At 43.9% G+C, this 17,552-nt stretch overlaps 1 protein-coding gene across 1 annotated transcript in view; it reads right to left on the bottom strand.

Annotated features, from left to right (window-relative positions):
* The window catches only part of Bfsp2 (beaded filament structural protein 2), a 52,659-nt gene that overhangs the window by 18,859 nt on the left and 16,248 nt on the right, over window positions 1-17,552 (bottom strand). Inside the window, 5 exon segments of the mRNA XM_008848788.1 lie at window positions 8,195-8,290; window positions 8,293-8,373; window positions 9,447-9,590; window positions 9,593-9,606; window positions 13,642-13,724. Of these exon segments, the coding sequence (XP_008847010.1) occupies window positions 8,195-8,290; window positions 8,293-8,373; window positions 9,447-9,590; window positions 9,593-9,606; window positions 13,642-13,724 (418 nt within the window).

Below are 17,552 nucleotides of genomic sequence, written 5' to 3'. Positions count from 1 at the left end.
CTCACCAGCGAGAGAGAAGGCAAGCCACAAAAAGCCCGCTTCTCCTCTGCCTTGGTCTTTTATACCGGCTGCCATCAGAAGGTAACGCCCACATTTAGGGTGTGTCTTCCGGCTTTAGATGATCCAATCAAGGAGATCTCTTTCATTTCAGTTAATCTCAGATCCAATCAAGTTGACACCCAGGATTAGCCATCGCACCCACCTTTCTTTGTTCTTAATGCTTTGTACAATCTGTCATCCTGACCATTTAAGGCACGAATGTTACAGTTTAGATAAAGTTCCTGACCAAAGATGATTTAAACTCCCAGAGGCAAGTGCAGACCTGGTATCTGAGCATAGCAGGGAAGGGATCTGTTTGTGACAGAGCTCCTTCCCACCCCCACACGCAGCCTAGAGACTATTCGAAGAAAGCAAATTCTCTCCCAATCACATAGCTACCAGCTCATGCAGGGAACTGAATAAGGCTTTGGTTAGGACAAATCACTCAGCTGTAGTGAGCTAGTTGGGGAATGGAGGCTTCAGGAGATGAGAACCCATAGCTAGCCTGGGGTAGAGAGAATGGAAGGAACACTTTAAGGAGGAAGATAAGATGGCAAATCAGAGCTTGCTGGCTATAAGCTGACTGCACACCAGGCTTAGCATGAGGGACCAAAGGCCTGCCCATGCCCGGGCTGGAACTGTGGACAAGGAAGTGGGGATCTGCCCTTGCCGGAAGGAGCTGAGCTGAAGGCAGAGCTGTCTGCTGGGTGGCAGGAAGCTGAGGATGGACGACACACTTTCATCTCTCTGCTTCAGTGCTGTGGGTGGTGTGGAAGACAGGGTTCTTTGATGGTCCTCACAGCCTCTGCCCTCCAGAATTACCCCATGATTTGGTGTGTTATTTAACAAGGGTAAACAGACTTTGAAGATGTACTTCTGGCTCTGAGTTGGTTAACTTTGATTTTTTTTTTTTTTTAAAAAAAAAGGTACCTTGAGGGGCTGGAGAGATGGCTCAGCAGTTAAGAGCACTGGCTGCTCTTGCAGAGACCTGGGTTCAGTTCCCAGCACCTCAGCGTGGCTAACAATCATCTTGACTCCAGTTCCAGGAGTCTGACACCCTCTTCTGGCTTTCACAGGTATCACACACATGGGTGCACTTACAAATACATGCAGGTAAACACTCATACACATAAAATAGAAATAAATAAAATTTTAAAAAAGGGTGCTGCTTTTCTGCAGGCTTGAAGGAGCATAGTATTTTTTTTTAACATGTCTTTTTGGCTGCCCAGAACATTATTTTCCTGTTGGTCAAAAGGACCTTTGAAATGATTGAATACTGTGAGAGAAAAAGTTCACAGAAATTAGTAGGGAAACTAGAAGGCTCTCCTCTCCTTCCCTGCCCATCTCCCTTTCTTCCCATTAAATGTATCTATAAGATGGGAATTGTTATGATCTGAGGATAAATATCCTCCACAGGCTCTTGTGTTTAAATACTTGGTCCCCTGTTTGGGGAGGTTATGGGAACTTTAGAAGGTAGAGCCTAGCTTGAGGAAATGCCTTATGGGTTATAGCCCAGCCCTGCATCTGCCTGAGCACTCTGCCTCCTGGTGAGTTTAGGAAACAGGTGAATGACAGCACAATCTTCAGGATCTATCATCATCATTTTTTAAGATCAGCTGGCTACTTGCTGGAGAATGTATTCCATTGTATGATATTGTGATACTATAAAAATACACACACACACACACACACATATATATATTTCATGTATTTGGTCTTTGTCCCTGGCTCCCAGCCAGAGCTCTTAAACCTTACAGCTTCCTAGATGATTAATGCCACAGAAACATCCTTCCTTATGATTGGTTTTTGTTTCCAGCCCCTAAAATAGCTCCGCAGTGAAAAAAGTAAAAGGAGTGTGTTTTTCTGTCGTTGGTAGCAAACCTCTTTCAACCACACTGGGGTTTATGTTAAGATGTCTTGGCAACACCTGCCAGGGTAGGGGGCTGGTTGCTAGGGGAAACTCTTCCCCCTGGGATTCTAGAACTTTCAGCCTCACTCCTGACTTGGTGGAGGGGAGAGGATCTGAATCAATGAGAGCTGACATAATTCCCAATGGTGATTTAATCAGTTATATATCGAGTAAAGACTACATAAACCCTAAAGGCCAAGGTCTGGAGAGCTTTCTAGGCTGGTGGACAGAGTTGGGAGGGTGGCCCTCCTAGAGAGGACACAGAAGCTCTGGGACTCTGCCATATCTTCCACTTAGCTGTTCAGAGTTGTGTCCTTTTTTTTTTTAAAAAAAAAAAAAAACAGTGAAAATAAGGACGTTGTTTTCTTGAGTTCTGTGATCTGTTCTAGTCATTAATGGAATCTGAGGAGGGGATTATGGGACTCCTCCCATTACAGGCTGTTGGTCAGAAGTATGGGAAAACCAGCCTTGGGATTGCCATCTGAAGTAAAGGGTAGTCTGACGCAGCTGAGCCTATGGTATCTGATTCAGACTGTGGTATCGGACAAAAACTCCAGGTACACAGTGTCAGAATAAAATTGAATTGTGGGACACCAAGCTGGTATTTGAACTACTTGGTATGTTAAATAAAAATGATAGTTTGGTTGTTTTGTGGCCTGTAATGCCAGCACAGAGATAGGAAGATTGTGAGCTCTAGACCAGTTTGGGCTACATAGTAAGAATTGGAATCAGTAAGTAAGGAAATAAATAGGAATAAGATTTAAAAGGTAAAAAATAGCCAGGTGTGGTGACACATGCCTTTAATCCCAGCACTCGGGAGGCAGAAGCAGGCAGATCTCTATGGTATACATAATGAGTTTCAGTCCAGGTGGGGCTGCAGGGAGACCCTGTCTCAAAAAGACAACCCCTCCCCCCAAAAAAGTAAAAAAAAATAGATGATATATAACATCTATTAAGGAAGCAGTTCCTTTTCTATGATCTTAAGCTAAAGGATGTTTACATCCACTTTTTATAGTGCTTACTACACACTCAGCCTTTGGTGGATACTCTTGTATCCATGTGGGGCAGCCCAGCCATCCTTCTCTGCTCAGGGAGTGTTTGGCAGTTCCCTTAACACACCTCTGATGTGTTGTTGCTTGTCTGGCTTGTTATTATGAACTCCTTAAAGATAATATCTTGCTCTTTCTATGCCTGACAATCAGTGCACAGGTATGCAAGAATGACTGAAAAGCATGGCCCTCACCTAGCTGTAGTGCTTTTTCACTGCAGAATTGCAGAATGAAGCCAGCAGCTTTGTAGGGTACAGTGATGTGTGTATAAGCCATGAAAAGGGAGCCACTGTGCTACCCTGCTTGGACAGGCTGCTTCAGACCCTTAAGTCTTACTTGTATACAGTTCAGTTTATTTAGGTTAAAGGCCAATGTAAGCTTGAAATCCTGGTTCCATGTCCTAAATCTGTTCTTTGCAAATGAATAGACATAGCAAGACGTGTGGTTTATGCCCTCTTGTTTAAGCACTAAAATAATAACACCTGCCTTTTTTCTCTGACCTCAGAAGAGAAATACATGAAATGGGGGAAAACTTGGGGAAGGCAGTGCATGACTGACTAGGGTATAGACCCATTTCTAGCTCTTCCCTCTCCAATATGTGGACTGGCCTATGGCTTTTTCTCCTCATCTGCGGGGGTTCGAACCAGCAACCCCTGCGCAGTGATGATTGGGGATAAGTAAGCACGCCGTTCGCCAGCCCATGCTGCCCCCAGTACTGGGAACACTCAGGTGCAATGGGGAGCCTAGTCAAGCAGGGACTCATTTATTGCAGGTGTTACAGAGCTTATAAAGGCACCTGGACATCCCCCCCTGCCCCCTGAGGTGCTGGAAGGAGTGTAGAGACTGTGCTGACCTAGACAAACTGCTTTACACACCTTTAGAAAATACTTTGTTTTCAAGATTTTATGTGTACGAATGTTTTGCCGGCATGTATGTAAGTGTATCATGTGTGGGGTGCCTTCATAGGTCAGAACAGGGTGTTAGATCCCCTAGAACTGGAGTTACAGACAGTTCTAAGCTGTTATGTGGGTGCTAGGAACCAAACCTGGGTCCTGTGCAAGAGCAGCAAGTACTCTTAGCAGCCGAGCCATCTCTCCAGCTTTATAACCTTTAAGGAGTGACATATAGAGGGCTGTGGTGATAGCTCAGTCAGTAAAGTGTGTGCCTTGCAAACAATGAAGACCTGAGTTTGATCCTGAAAACCCAAGTTAAAAACAAACAGAAAAGCTGGTGTACTGGTATACATTTTTAATCCCAATGCTAGGGAGGCAGAGACAGGGGGGTTCCTGGGGCTCCCTGACCAGCCAGTATAGCTTAATTGGTATGCTCTAGGCTAATAAGAGACCCTGGCTTAAAAAACAAAGTGGACTGCGTTCCTGAGGAACAGTGTTGAGCTTGTCCTCTGGTCTCCACACTCACACATGTACACGACAGCATGCGTACACACATACAAAAACAAACAAATAAACAGCAGAAAGAGCTGGCAGATAAGTTACAGCAGATGCTCAGTCACCTGCCTTTACCCCTCGGGCCTTCAGTGTTTGGTGTTCCCCACTGCCCAGCTCTGTATCCCTGCCTGAGCTTGCTTTGAAGCCTTTAAAAGGTCACTTGACTAGCAGATGGCTGGAGACTGACAGGAGAAGGTATCAGCACCCCAGCAACCTTGCCTGCTCCCTGCATCCACGCCATTTCCCAGGATTAGGCTTATGTCCCCATCTCAGCTGCTTTCATAAGGCTTGGTTGGTTCTCTCCTCGACGACACATTATTGATTCTTCCCCTCTTGACTCATCCACTAATTCCAAATAAATCATCGCCACTCCAATATTTATCTCAAGATCTGCTTCTGGGGGAATCTAAGCTATGACATAAATTAATCATGTTAATTAATTTTTAGCCTTCCTGGACTGAAAGGTGATTAAATGCATGTTTTCATTCTCTTTACAAAGCAGTGTGTGCTGAGCCATTTCACATTTATTCTTTGCTGGCAAGAAATGACAAGAGATGTCCAGGACAGGCAAATGTCAGCCCCCGGGGGCACAGCCACAACTGACAAAGCTATTTATTGGAGGAATTCTGGCTGTCAGTTCTGATCTCTGTTGACAGTCAGAGGAATTCACTCATTCTGCAAATATTTTCTGAGTCCTGTGTCTCTGCAAGAGGCCCAGGCAGTACTGGCCAAATGAAAACAAATACTGCCTGTCTTCTCTGAGATGTAGCTTTCAGATAACTCTATTAAAAAAACACTAATGAATTTGTTTAGACTGAATGTTTGAGTTACTGTTGGGCTGATGATAATTCTCAAAGGGAAGCGGGATGAATGGCAATGATCGGTTTTGTTTTTTCATTTTCACACTAGGCAGGATTTTATTTCTGATAATCATTATGACTCAGTCCATTCTCAAGGCAACAATCACTCAGTGTGGTGTGCAGCCCACCGCTGCTGGGAAGGAAGCAAGAACACAAATTGTGGGGCCACTGGGATTTAGTTTCTGGGAACAGAGCTAGGAAAGACACAGTCAGTGAGGTGTGGTGCACACCTATAATTCTAGCTCGTGGGAGACTGAAGCGGGAGGAGACCTTATTTCAAACAAATAAAGAAACAAACACCCCAGCAAAAACAAGCAAACAAGCTGGGGGTGGTGGTACATACCTATAATCCTAGCACTTAGGAGAGGAAAGTACAAAGAGCTAGAGTTCAGAGCCATCGATGACTATATAGTGAGTTTGAGGTCGACTTGTGTTACATGAGATTGTCTCAAAAACTTAAAAAACAAAAAAGAAGCTGGGCGTGGTGGCACACACCTTTAATCCCAGCACTTGGGAGGCAGAGGCAGGTGGATCTTGTGAGTTCAAGGCCAGCCTGGTCTACACAGTGAGTTCCAGGTCAGGGGGGCTACAGGGAGACCCCTTCTCAAAAAGACCAAAACAAAAACAATAACAACAAAAACTCCCCCCCAAACCAAAAAAAAAAAAAAAAAAAAAAAAAAAAAACCAAAACCAAAACCAAAAAGAAAAGCAATAAAAGATGCTGATGCTGTAGAAGGAGGTTCCCTGGACCACAGGCCAGGAGAGTTGAGTCTAATGCTACCAAGCGGCTGTGTGATTTTGGGAAGTCAACAGCATTCTCTGGGTCTCAGTTTCCTTAAACACTTTAGTACTTAGGGAATGGTATTGGATGGTCTCCAGAATCATTAATTGAAAACATTCATAAATTTGGCTTCACTTCACCCTCTGATGCTTCATCTCCCAACAGCTAGGGTAGAGGTTGGGGACTTTCTTTTATTGAGTGATGGGGCACTATTTTCTGCAAAAAGTGTTTGTAGTGACCTTGTTCAAGGAATTGATTGTTAGGAGGATGGCGTGGAGGGTGGATAAATAGGATTGGGGTAAAGGATGTTTAATGGGCTAGTGGGCATTTGAAGGATCTGGAATTGGAGAAGATCCTGCTGGGATGGTCCCTGTTGGTCCTTAGGGGGTTGGGAAATGGAGAGGCAGAGAGGTGGTAGAAGGTCCTCTTCCTTTATTTGGTGACTGTTAACAACTGCCATGGCTCTTAAGGCTGGATGCGGTTCAGACAGCTTTTATTAACGAAAAACTACAAAGTCCTTCTATTTCTTCTGATGTCATCACTCTGGAGTAGAGCCTGGGTACTGGCCTCTCTGAAAACTTTCTGTAATAATCCTGCTGTGAGACCAGCACTGAGAACCATCACTCGTGAACCAGAAACAGCCCGTTTGCCTGCCTGGTCTTTCCACTTCCTTTACCTGGCCCTCCCTTGTCTAGTCTTCCCCAAAGTCAGGGGTGGGTGGCAGAAGGACCCTCTGCAGTCTATTTTCTGGTTAATTATTTTATTTATGAGGTTTCATGAAGGTTTTTTAGGAATATAACTTACACTACTTAAGAAATTAACTTGAGAAATACTTAAAACCAAGAAAGAAAAGCATCTTAAAGTATCAAATGAGTCCATCACTCAATGATCACCCACTGCTGGTGCCATTAACATATTAGTCAAATTTTTGTAGCTGCCTAATTTCCTCATGTGAATGCTGGCTTATGCATAGGAGCTGGCAGCCTACAGGTGGAAGTTCAAATCTAGCTCACTTCCTGTTTCTACAAATAAAAGTTTTATTGGCACACAGGAGGGCTCCCCACAACTTATTGTCTCTGACTGCTTTGTGAGTAGCTGCAGTAGAAATTTCCTGGCCTCGGACGGGGTCTCCCTGTAGCCCCAGCTGGTCTGGAACTCTATGAGACCGGGCTGGTCTTGATCTCACAGAGATCCTCCTGCACCTGCCTCCTGAGTGCTGGGATTGAAAACGTGTGTCACCACGCCCAGCATTATTCAGTCTTTTGTTTTAAACCCTCTTGTCAGTCCTTGTTTTATATCATTCTGTAATTGCTTTCCCTGGTTTTATCTTTTAACAAGGGCACTTCCCCTTGTCATTATAATTGCATCATAAACATCATTTCTAATAACCGGTTTCATTATACATAGCCTAGTTGGGTGGTGGTGTAGTCTTTCTTCAATGATTAAGCACTTATATATTTTTCACTTTTACACTGTAAAATGCTTCAGGGAGTATCTTTGTATATAAACTTTGTATTTCTCTCTCTCTCTCTCTCTCTCTCTCGCTCGCTCGCTCCCTCTCTCTTTCTCTGCATTCTACCACTGATCTCCATCCTTACCCCTCATATTGCCAATGCTTTCTTTAGGATACCATCCAGTTTGTTCAGCTGATAGGTAGGGACAAATAAATACTTGATACAGATCATAAAATACCTTATTCAAAGACTGTATACCAGCCTGTGCTCTTTAAGCATACAGTAGAGAATCTTTTACACCTGCTAACCAGGGTTGAACATTGTCATTTTAAACATTTACTGATTTCAGATAGGTAAATAAGTATATTAATTTGCATTTTTTTTTTGGTCTTTTTGAGACAGGGTCTCCCTGTAGCCCCAGCTGTCCTGGAACTCACTATGTAGACCAGGCTGGCCTTGAATTCACAGAGATCTGCCTGTCTCTGCCTCTGGAGTGCTGGGATTAAAGGCGTGCGCCACCACGCCCGGCATTAATTTGCATTTCTTCCGTGTCTAATGAGCTTGTTGCTAAATGTTTGCTTTTCTTCTTCTGCATCTTTGCTTGGCTTCCTCTGTCTAGGACAGAGAGGAAGATGCCAGGCCTTCCTCTTATCTTAGCTTGGAGCAAGGCTCCTGCCTCTGCTTGGTTCTTTTCCATATCTCTCTCCCATTGAATTCTGATAGTCTCAAGGACATCATCCAGACCGGTGCAAGGGGAACATCTGTTTGCTCCAGCTCAGACCCCGCCAGCTGCTTGTACAGAACTTTCACATCCCGCAAATAGCAATGGATACCTTAGATGAGCTCTAGAAGGAAAGAACATTCGTGGAGTTCTAGCCATCTGCAGGCCAGCTCTGTGGGCAGTATTTTGCATTCTCACGCTGCTCATGTATAGAGCTCACAGAGACTGGCAAAGTCCCTATCTTCTTCCTGGCGGAGGTACCATATTCTTTTCCCAAGGATGCATTTCTTGGATTGGTCTCCCCAAGTGCATCCCCAAAGCAAAAAATCAAAATAAATGACAATAAAGTAAAAAATAGGGGCTGGAACTCCAACTCCAGGGTCTCCAACGTCCCTTTCTGGCCTCTGTAGATACCTGTACTCACATGCAAGTATACCCAGACACACATATACATATTAAAAGTAAAAATAAATCTTAAAAAATAAAGACAGCAACAACAGGAAAATGAATTTTGGCATGAAGTCAGGCTGTGCTAAAGGAGATTAAAGATAACTTTGGAGTCTAAAGAGTTCCCGATGGAGCATGGCCTTCAGCAACTGAGCTAGAAACAGGAAGAAATGGATTTACAGTCACTGGTTAGCTAACCCAGAAGGAACTTCCAATGTGAGCACTGGTCAGGGAGGTTTGACTCTCTACTGGAAGCATCCTGGAAAATGACTCAGAGAGTGATGTGTGTGAGGTAGCTTAGTGTCTGTCAGTGCTCCCTGCAGAGAACTGGACTACTCACCTGCCTGAGGTGCCCTCTGGTCCTGCCACTCAAAGGTCTGATATAATTTTATTAACGAGTGTAGGGGTATATCCTTAGAATTACTTTGTTTATCCTATGCAGTGTTGAAAGATATCTGGAATAGAATGTTTTGGGGGAGTGTGCCCTCCAAATGCAAGCAGGTTCTAACATTCGCTATTTAGACTCCCCAACTTATGTACTGGCCTACTCCTTGAGGCCATTTGAATTTGAAACTTTGGGAGGGTCATCTGACCCACAACAAGGACTTGGCATTCTTTTACTTGACATTTCCCTAGCCAAGCAACAAAGAGAAGAGCTCCCAAATGCCTGTGTTAGGAAGTTATAGTCACAGAGGTGAGCGCCTTGCTGTGGGGCCAGACCAGCAACAGGAGCCTCACCTACCTCTTGGTAACTCCTGGACAGAAAGCCAAGTTCTTCTTTCAAACTTTCCATTTGATTCTCCAGATCTGTCTTTGTGAAATTAGCTTCATCAATGACTTTGTACAGAGAGCTAATTTCTTCTTCTGCTGCCTTCCGAAATGCTGCTCGTGCTCATATCTGCGGACAAAGGAACTCAATCAGCATAGCTGGGTTGCCCACAAAGGAGAAAAATCAGGTTATAGATATTACCAAAAGGCCCATTTGTGATAGACAAAGAACGTTGGAAGTCACCGTTCCAGTAGCTTTGTGGACATGGTTAGTGCTGCTTATTAGCATGAAAACATTCACATCCAGCCTCTGATAACATGATTTCGTCGGCGTGTTTGGAGCATGGTGCTGTAGGAGAGGATGCTGCAGGAGTTCAGATCACAGTAAGGTCACACCACATCGTCCTCACCATACTGAGTCATCTTCCTTTTGACCCGCAGATCCTTTAACTACATTACTGCTAAGTACCAGGCCAGGAATCCAGAAAAGGAGAATATGCTGAAATTCTGGATAGTGGCTGCCAACCCAGATGAAGGATGAGCAGGGATCAGGGTCAGGACTGGGCATCAAGGGAGAGGTGGAGATGGAGTGCATCAGAGCACATACTTTACCTCTTCACCCACGTGGGTGGTGGAGATGGAGCACATCAGAACACAAACTTTACCTCCACCTGCGGAGGTACTGCTGCCCAGCTCTTCCCACCACCATGGTGGGGAAGATGCTTGGTGACCCACCCAGGTCAATTCTCTCCAGAAGAAAGGGGAAACTGGATTTCTATGTGAAATATCAGAGATTTTAAAAGGGTAAAGCTTAGTAGTAGAGTACTTGCCTAGTCTGTGAGAGGCCCTGAGTTGGCTCTCCACACCACAACAAAGACAAACAAACAAACAAACAACAAAAAAACCTCAAAACAAAGAATCACAATTTTTATAAAAATGTGTATGTATATAGACACATATACATCTAAAATTGTCCAGTTTGAGGCTGGAGAGATGACTTAGGGGTGAAGAGCACTGACTGCTCTTGCAGAGGACCTGGGTTCGGGTTCCCAGCATCCACATGGTGGCTAATAACCATTCGTAACTTCAGTTTTAGGACATCTGACACCCTCTTCTGACCTCCAAGGGCATCACATGCATGTGTATCACTTACATACATGCAGGCAAAATACTCATAGATTTTAAAAAGTGTTCATTTTGAGTTTCATTCTTAGTTCACAAAATCTCTTGTTTGCAGCAATGTCTTCTTTCTAAACATTCCCCGATATCCTTGCCAGTTTCTCCTGGTGCTTTCTCTGTATTCCACAGCTCTACTGCTCAGCCAAACCTTCTACCTTACCTCCATCCCTCCATAGAAGGGAGACTCTACACTTCTTTTCCAGGAAGCATCTTAGGGTTTTAGAGTTATGAGTATTCATGAAAGTGTGTGTGTGTGTGTGTGTGTGTGTGTGTGTGTGTGTGTGTGTGTGTTTTACTGGGGATTGTACTCAGGGCCTTGTGCCTGCTAAGCAAGCTCTGTCTCCTGAGCTGCCTCCCCAACTCTCGTAAAGAACTTTAGAGTTCAGGGTTTCCAGGGATGGACCCTTTAAGGCATTTATGACAGGTGTTTGTGTCGAGCCTCTCCTTGCATGTTTCCTGTGCTGGAAACATGCTCTCTCAAGGCTACCTCTCAAGGTTACCATCCCACTCTCCCAGTTTTGGAATGCTCTAATCATTGCAAATTTCTTCCTGTAAGAGGTTAAATCTCCATTGCTATAAAGATGTAAGTCTGACCCTGGGAATACCCAGAGTTGCTCTAATCTTTCCTCTGGCAGTCCTACAAAGTTTGTAGATTGCCATCCTCATACCAAGTCTTTTCTTCCTCAGGATAACAATCTTTTCTCCACTACACAGGCAAATTGTGTCTGTATCCCTATCATTCTGTAGAAACTACGCCTTCCATCTTTGTACTTCTTGTACCCAGCTCCACATGTAAAATATGCGTGATGGTTAATATCATCAACTTGACAAGACTAGGAGACCAACGACTTCTGAGCACATCTGTGAGGGAGTTTCTAGGTAGGGTTAGCTGAAGTAGGAGGACCCACTCTAAATATGGGCTGCACCATTCCATGAACTGGGGTCCAGAACTGAATAAAAGGAGAAAGTAAGGTGAACACCAACATTCATCTCTCTCTGCTTTCTGACTGCAGATGCAATATGACCAGCTGTTGCATGCTCCTGCCACCATGCCATCCCTTCCCCGCCATGATGGACTGTATGTAGCCCATGAACTATAAGCTCAAATAAACCCTTCTTTCCTTAAGTTTCTTTGTTAGGTATTTGGTCACGGCAACAGAAAAAATACCTAATATGATATTTTGTGGAGTGGATAGAAATGCTTTCACTGGCCTATCCTACCTACAGTGTGATTCAGAGACCTGACCGCTGCCTGATGGAGCGAGACTGGCTGCTCCTCTGTTTAACCTGAGTCTTTGTGTTATAGACTCTGCAACTTGTTCTGTGTGCTTGGTTTCTTTTCATGTTTGCTCATTTGATTTCCATCAGCTGTGTCTGCAGCTCACCGACCCTGAGCCTCCCGTCATTTAGAAACCTCAGGTATTTTCACAAGAGGTTCAGTAAGCTCAATTTCCCCACCCTCTCTAGGTGTTTGAACCCCAAAGTAAAAGTTCTTTTTTACCTTTTCAATCTCACTGGCTCCACGTTGGGGTCATTTGGAGTCCCGGTTTTGCCAGTCTATTCTTCAGTGCCCCTCTTGGTTTTACTGACTACTGTTTATTTAGCCACACTTCCTTTTATGAGAGGAAGTTAAAAATAGTCACATGAGCTGGGAGTGTCGCTCAGTGGTAGAGCAGGAGGCCCTAGGTTTGATCCCCAGCATAGGGCTCTGTGGTATGCCAACCAGGTACCTCTGTGAGAACTAGACTTGTGCCTTTGAATAAACTCCCAGATGATGCTGTTTAAAGCATTTTCTCTTATCCTTTATGGATCTAGATTTTTTGACTCAAATATTATTTATGAATGATTATATTTTCATTAATATTTTGTCAGTTTTTTGTGTGTGCTGGGTGCTCAAGGCCTTGTGTAAGCTAAGCATTCATGCTACAACTGAGCTAAACCACAACTTCTTTTTTTAAAAAATGCTTTATTATTTTTATTTAGGGAACCAGTTTAGGGAACCACTTTCTTGAGTAGTAATCCCATTACCCTCCCAGTGGAAGTAGATGTAGGAAGATCAGAATTCAAGGTCGGCCTTGACTATATAAATGAATTTGAGGCTATCCTGGGGTACATTAGACCTTGTCTCAAAACAAGGGCCTGGAGAGATGGCTCAGAAGTTAGGAGTACTGGTTGCTCTTTCAGAGGACCTGAGTTTAGTTCCCAGGATCTGCATGGCAGCTAACACTCATGTTTGGGGTATCAAACATCCTCTTCTGGCCTCTACAGCCAGGCACTAGGCATGCACATGGTACACATCCATATATGCAGACAAAGCAACTCATACACATAAAATAAAAATAAATAAAATCTTAAAACAAAACAAAGCAAAAAACTGAAACGAAACAAGGACCTACTTAATTCTAATAGCAGCCAGGTTTGAAACCCATTTCTCTGAAGCATTCTCAGTGCCTGAGGACCTTCAATCACTAGGAACTCTTGGAAATGTATATGTTGGCCCAGCTCTAGACCTATGGAATCAGAAACTCAGAGTGGGGTGCAGCAACCTGCGTTGTCTATACAGTGATCAGGGTAACTTCTGATTCTGATGTACACTAGAGTTTGAGAACCTTACTTCAGGGTCCAGTGAGATGGCTCAGTGAGGAAAAGTACTTAGAATACAAAGAAGTGAACCAACTTTACAAAGTTGTCCTCTGACCTCCACACATGTGCCAGAACACACATAACATATACATACCACACATACTACTACTACTACTAACGATGAATAACAATTTTGAAAAAGAAGCTGTTTTATATGAAGTGACCCTGGGCACAATCTTTGAGCCCTTGGAGCCTGGTTTTTGTGGCCCTCGGTTTTCCCAGAACCTCTGATGGTCTGCACCAGTTTCCCAGAAAAGCGGAGGGGACAATGCTGACTCGGGCAGTATCACCTGCATGGCGGGGAGTCTAGGGTGGGAGTGACTGTCCGGCTTCAGAGTATTACCTCTCTTTAAAGTCATCTGCATCAACCTGGATCGAGTCCATCTGCAACATGAGCTGGGCATTTTCCAAGATGATCTCTCCCACCTGGAACACATCAGAGAGATGAGGTTGCTTAGGACTGTGACCTGAGTGGAACACAGGGCTCTGGAGAACTTGGAGCTTTCCCCAAAGCATGTCTTTCAAGAATGAGTCCCACTTTCTGAAGATGGGGAGGAGGAGGAGATAAGAAGACATACTCTGGGTATCTTTTAAGGCTTTTTAGGGTTAGATTTTAGGGATAAATCACCACCTTCATTTCAAAGGCAGACTTGTTCACAGTCTCTGCCATAGCCTTGAGTTCTTGGCTCATCCAGAAAGAGCCCTGGTTCCTTTAGTGAATTCTCATTGGCTTTGTGTAGTAGCTTGTGTGTGTATATCTGTGTGTGTGTGTGTTCAGAGGATGACCTTGGGTATCACTCTTCAGGAGCTGTCCACTTATTTTTTATTTGAAGATTTCATTCATGAGTGCGCTGTATTTGCATCATCTACACATCCCTCCCCTTTCCAACTCCTCCCAGGTCTTCTCAACCACTCCCTATCCAATTCATGACCCCTTCTTGTATAAATAAATAAATAAATAAATAAATAAATAAATAAATATTAAATATCCCACTGAGTCAAATTGGTGCTGCCCTTATTTGCATGTGTTTAGGGCTGACCACTTTAGATTGGAATCCAGTCCCTGGGAAAAAACCAACTGGTTCTCCCTTCCCTCAGCAGCAATTGACTGCCTGTTGTCCTTTGTTTAGGGGTGGAGCCTTATGAAAATTTTCCTCCATTCATGTTGGCATGTCCACTGGCATCCACTTTTTTTTTGAGACAGAGTCTCTCACTGGCCTAGAGCTTGCCAGGTAGGCTAGGCTGGCTGACTAGTGAGCCCCAGGGATCCACTGCCTCTGTCTCTCCAATGCTGGATTAGAAGCATGTGCTACATACGCAGCTTTTATCATATGGTTCCCCCTCTCCCACCCACATTGTCTCCCTGTAGCTCCACCCGGCCTGGAACTCACTATGTAGACCAGGTTGGCCTTGATCTCACAGAAATCTGCACCCACCCCCTTTTTTTTGAGTGTGTATCTGTGCTGTCCACTGTGGTGGCCACAGGTGGCTACTGAATACTCATGATGTGGTATAGAGGCCTGAGGAACAGAAACCTTGAACTTATTTAATTGTACTTAGCTAGTAGCTCCCATATTGGACAGGGTAGCTCTAAAATTTTATTCGCCTCCAAAGCATTTATGTGAATATCAACATTGTACATATAGCCCAAGGGTTTCAGTGAGCCTTGAAGAGCTATTTTCAAACTTTGCTCTTCCAGCCCCTTAGGATCTTCCACAGGTGGGAACTGGTGGAGGTTCTCTCTTCAACCTGAGAAATAGATTTTTATGCATATACATTAATGCATATATAATACATACGTATATATATATATATGAGTTTAAGTTATTTTTAAGTTTGTTTATTTACTTATTGGGACAGGGTCTCGTTATGTAGCCTTGGCTGGCCTAGAACTCCCTGTGTAGACCAGGCTGGCCTGGAACTCACAGAGATCTGCCTGCCTCTGCCTCTCGAGTGCTGAGATTAAAGGCATGTACCACAAAAATAATTTATTTTATTTTAATTAAAAAAATAAAAAAAACATTTTATGTGTATGAGTGTTTTGCCTGTATATATAATATGTAAGTACATCTGTGTCATGCAATGCCCATGGAGGCATTTAGAAGAGGGTGTCAGATCCTTTGAAACTATAGTTATGAATGGTTGTTAGCCACAATGTGGGTGCTGGGAACTGAATCTGGGTACTCTGCAAGAGTAACCAGTGCTCTTAACTGCTGAGCTATCATCTCTCCAGCCCCTTGTTTTGTTTTTATGAGACAGGGCCTTACTTTGTAGCCCATGCTGGTCTTGAACTCACTGTTTCCACTTCCCAAGTACTGGGATTACGGACATGCCACCACACCTAGCCAGGAATTTATATTTTAAACTGACAATTATATATATATATATATATATATGTACATATATATGTATATATGGAGAAAGATATTATCTGGTATGTTTAATATATGTTTTACATTTTAGAATGATTAAATCAAGCTAATTAGCATGCTCACTATCACTAATCATCAGAAAAATGCAAATTAAAAGCACAACAAGATATCACCTTTCACTAGTTAGTTATCAAAAAGACAAAACAAGTTCTGGCAAGGATGTGGAGCAAAGGGAATCCCACATACTGTTGGTGAGACAGTGAATTCATAACTGCTGTTAAGGAAAGCAATGTGGAGGGTCCTCAAAAGAAAGAAAGAGAATGCTGGGCGTGGTGGTGCATGCCTTTAATCCCAGCACTCAGGAGGCAGAGGCAGGAGGATCTTTGTGAGTTCAAGGCCAGCCTGGTCTACATAGTGAGTTCCAGGACAGCTGGGGCTACAGGGAGCCCCAGCTCCTGTCTCAAAAAGACCAAAGAGAGAGAGAGAGAGAGAGAGAGAGAGAGAGAGAGAGACAGAGACAGAGAGAGAAGAGAGAGAGAGGAAGAAAGAAAGAACCACCATACTATCTAACTATACAATCCTGGGCATATAAACAGAGTTTCAAGTGTCTCCAGGCACCAGAGATGAAAGACAGGAATAAGGTTAGAAGATCAGAAATCCATGAGAAACGAGACACCCTACTTCAGTTATTTGCCAGTGTGCTCGAGGGCAAGGTTCAAATGATATTTGCTAGTCAGAAATTCAACAAAATGAAACTAAATAAGATGACCATACTGGGACAAGAAAGGAGTGTCATCGTTGCTCCCCCCACCTTCTTTTTTTCCAATATTGAGGATTGAACCCAGGGCCTTATGCACGCTAGGCAAGTGCTCTGCCACTGAATTGTATCTCTAGCCCTCTTTGGACTTTTTAGTTTGAGTCACAGTTCTTGAACTCATTCTGTGTAGCCCAGGATGGCCTTGACATTGCAGTTCTTCTGCCTCAGCCTTCTGAGTAGCTGGGATGACAAGTTAATGCCACCAGTCTGTCATTCTATGTATTTATTAGAGACGGGGTCTCACTATGTAGATTTGCCTGAAACTCAATATACAGACCAGGCTTCCTTGAACTTGCTGTAATACTCTTGTACCTCCTGAGTGCTGAGATAACAGGGGTGTTCAACCACACCCAGCCTGGATGAACGAATGCGTGAATAAATGAATGATGTGACCACAAGTGACAGTTCTCAGCCTTTCCCTGGCCTTGGTCTGGAGAAGCCATCAAGAAGGGACTTTCTTTGTATTGAAGTTCAGTGAAGCCAATGATCAGGAGTCACTGAAAGGATGGTTTCTGCTCCCAGTGGCTCCTACAACACACAGGGCCACTCAGGAGGTACCAGGTTGGTGAGGACGCAGGAGGAATGAGGAGAAAGGGTGGACAGAGCCTGACTGTGGTTTCCACAGGCAGGAAGGAATGCAGCAGGTGAACACCTAAACAGACTTGGGATGAGCTGGTTTGAATAATCTCAGCAACCCCCAAGGCACAGGAGGGAGTTTCATTGTTTAGTATCTGGTCTTGGGATGACAAGGGCAGAGGAACTTGAGAACTGGACCCTGGGTAATAGCCGACGGCCAGACTGTGGGCTCAAAAGTCATAGGACAGAGAAAATTGCTTCAGAAGTGCTATAGGCTAGTGACCATGCAAGGGTAGAAGTAGGCAAAGGTGAGCCTTAGCTTACACAATTTAGGAAGACCCACTTTAAGAAAAAAAATGACTAAAACAAAATCAGTGTCTAAGTTTTGGAGAGAGTGTGTGCAGGAGAGGGACCTGGAAGCTTAGAAAGCTTAAGCTCTCTATGGTGGTACAACTCGGTTTTGCTTGCCTATCTATCAATTATCTATCA

Source organism: Nannospalax galili, unplaced genomic scaffold (assembly GCF_000622305.1).
Source record: "Nannospalax galili isolate Female #2095 unplaced genomic scaffold, S.galili_v1.0 scaffold584, whole genome shotgun sequence".
Lineage (NCBI taxonomy): Eukaryota > Metazoa > Chordata > Mammalia > Rodentia > Spalacidae > Nannospalax > Nannospalax galili.
The sequence above is the reverse complement of the archived record's forward strand: the minus strand, read 5'-3'. Positions and strand labels throughout refer to the sequence as shown.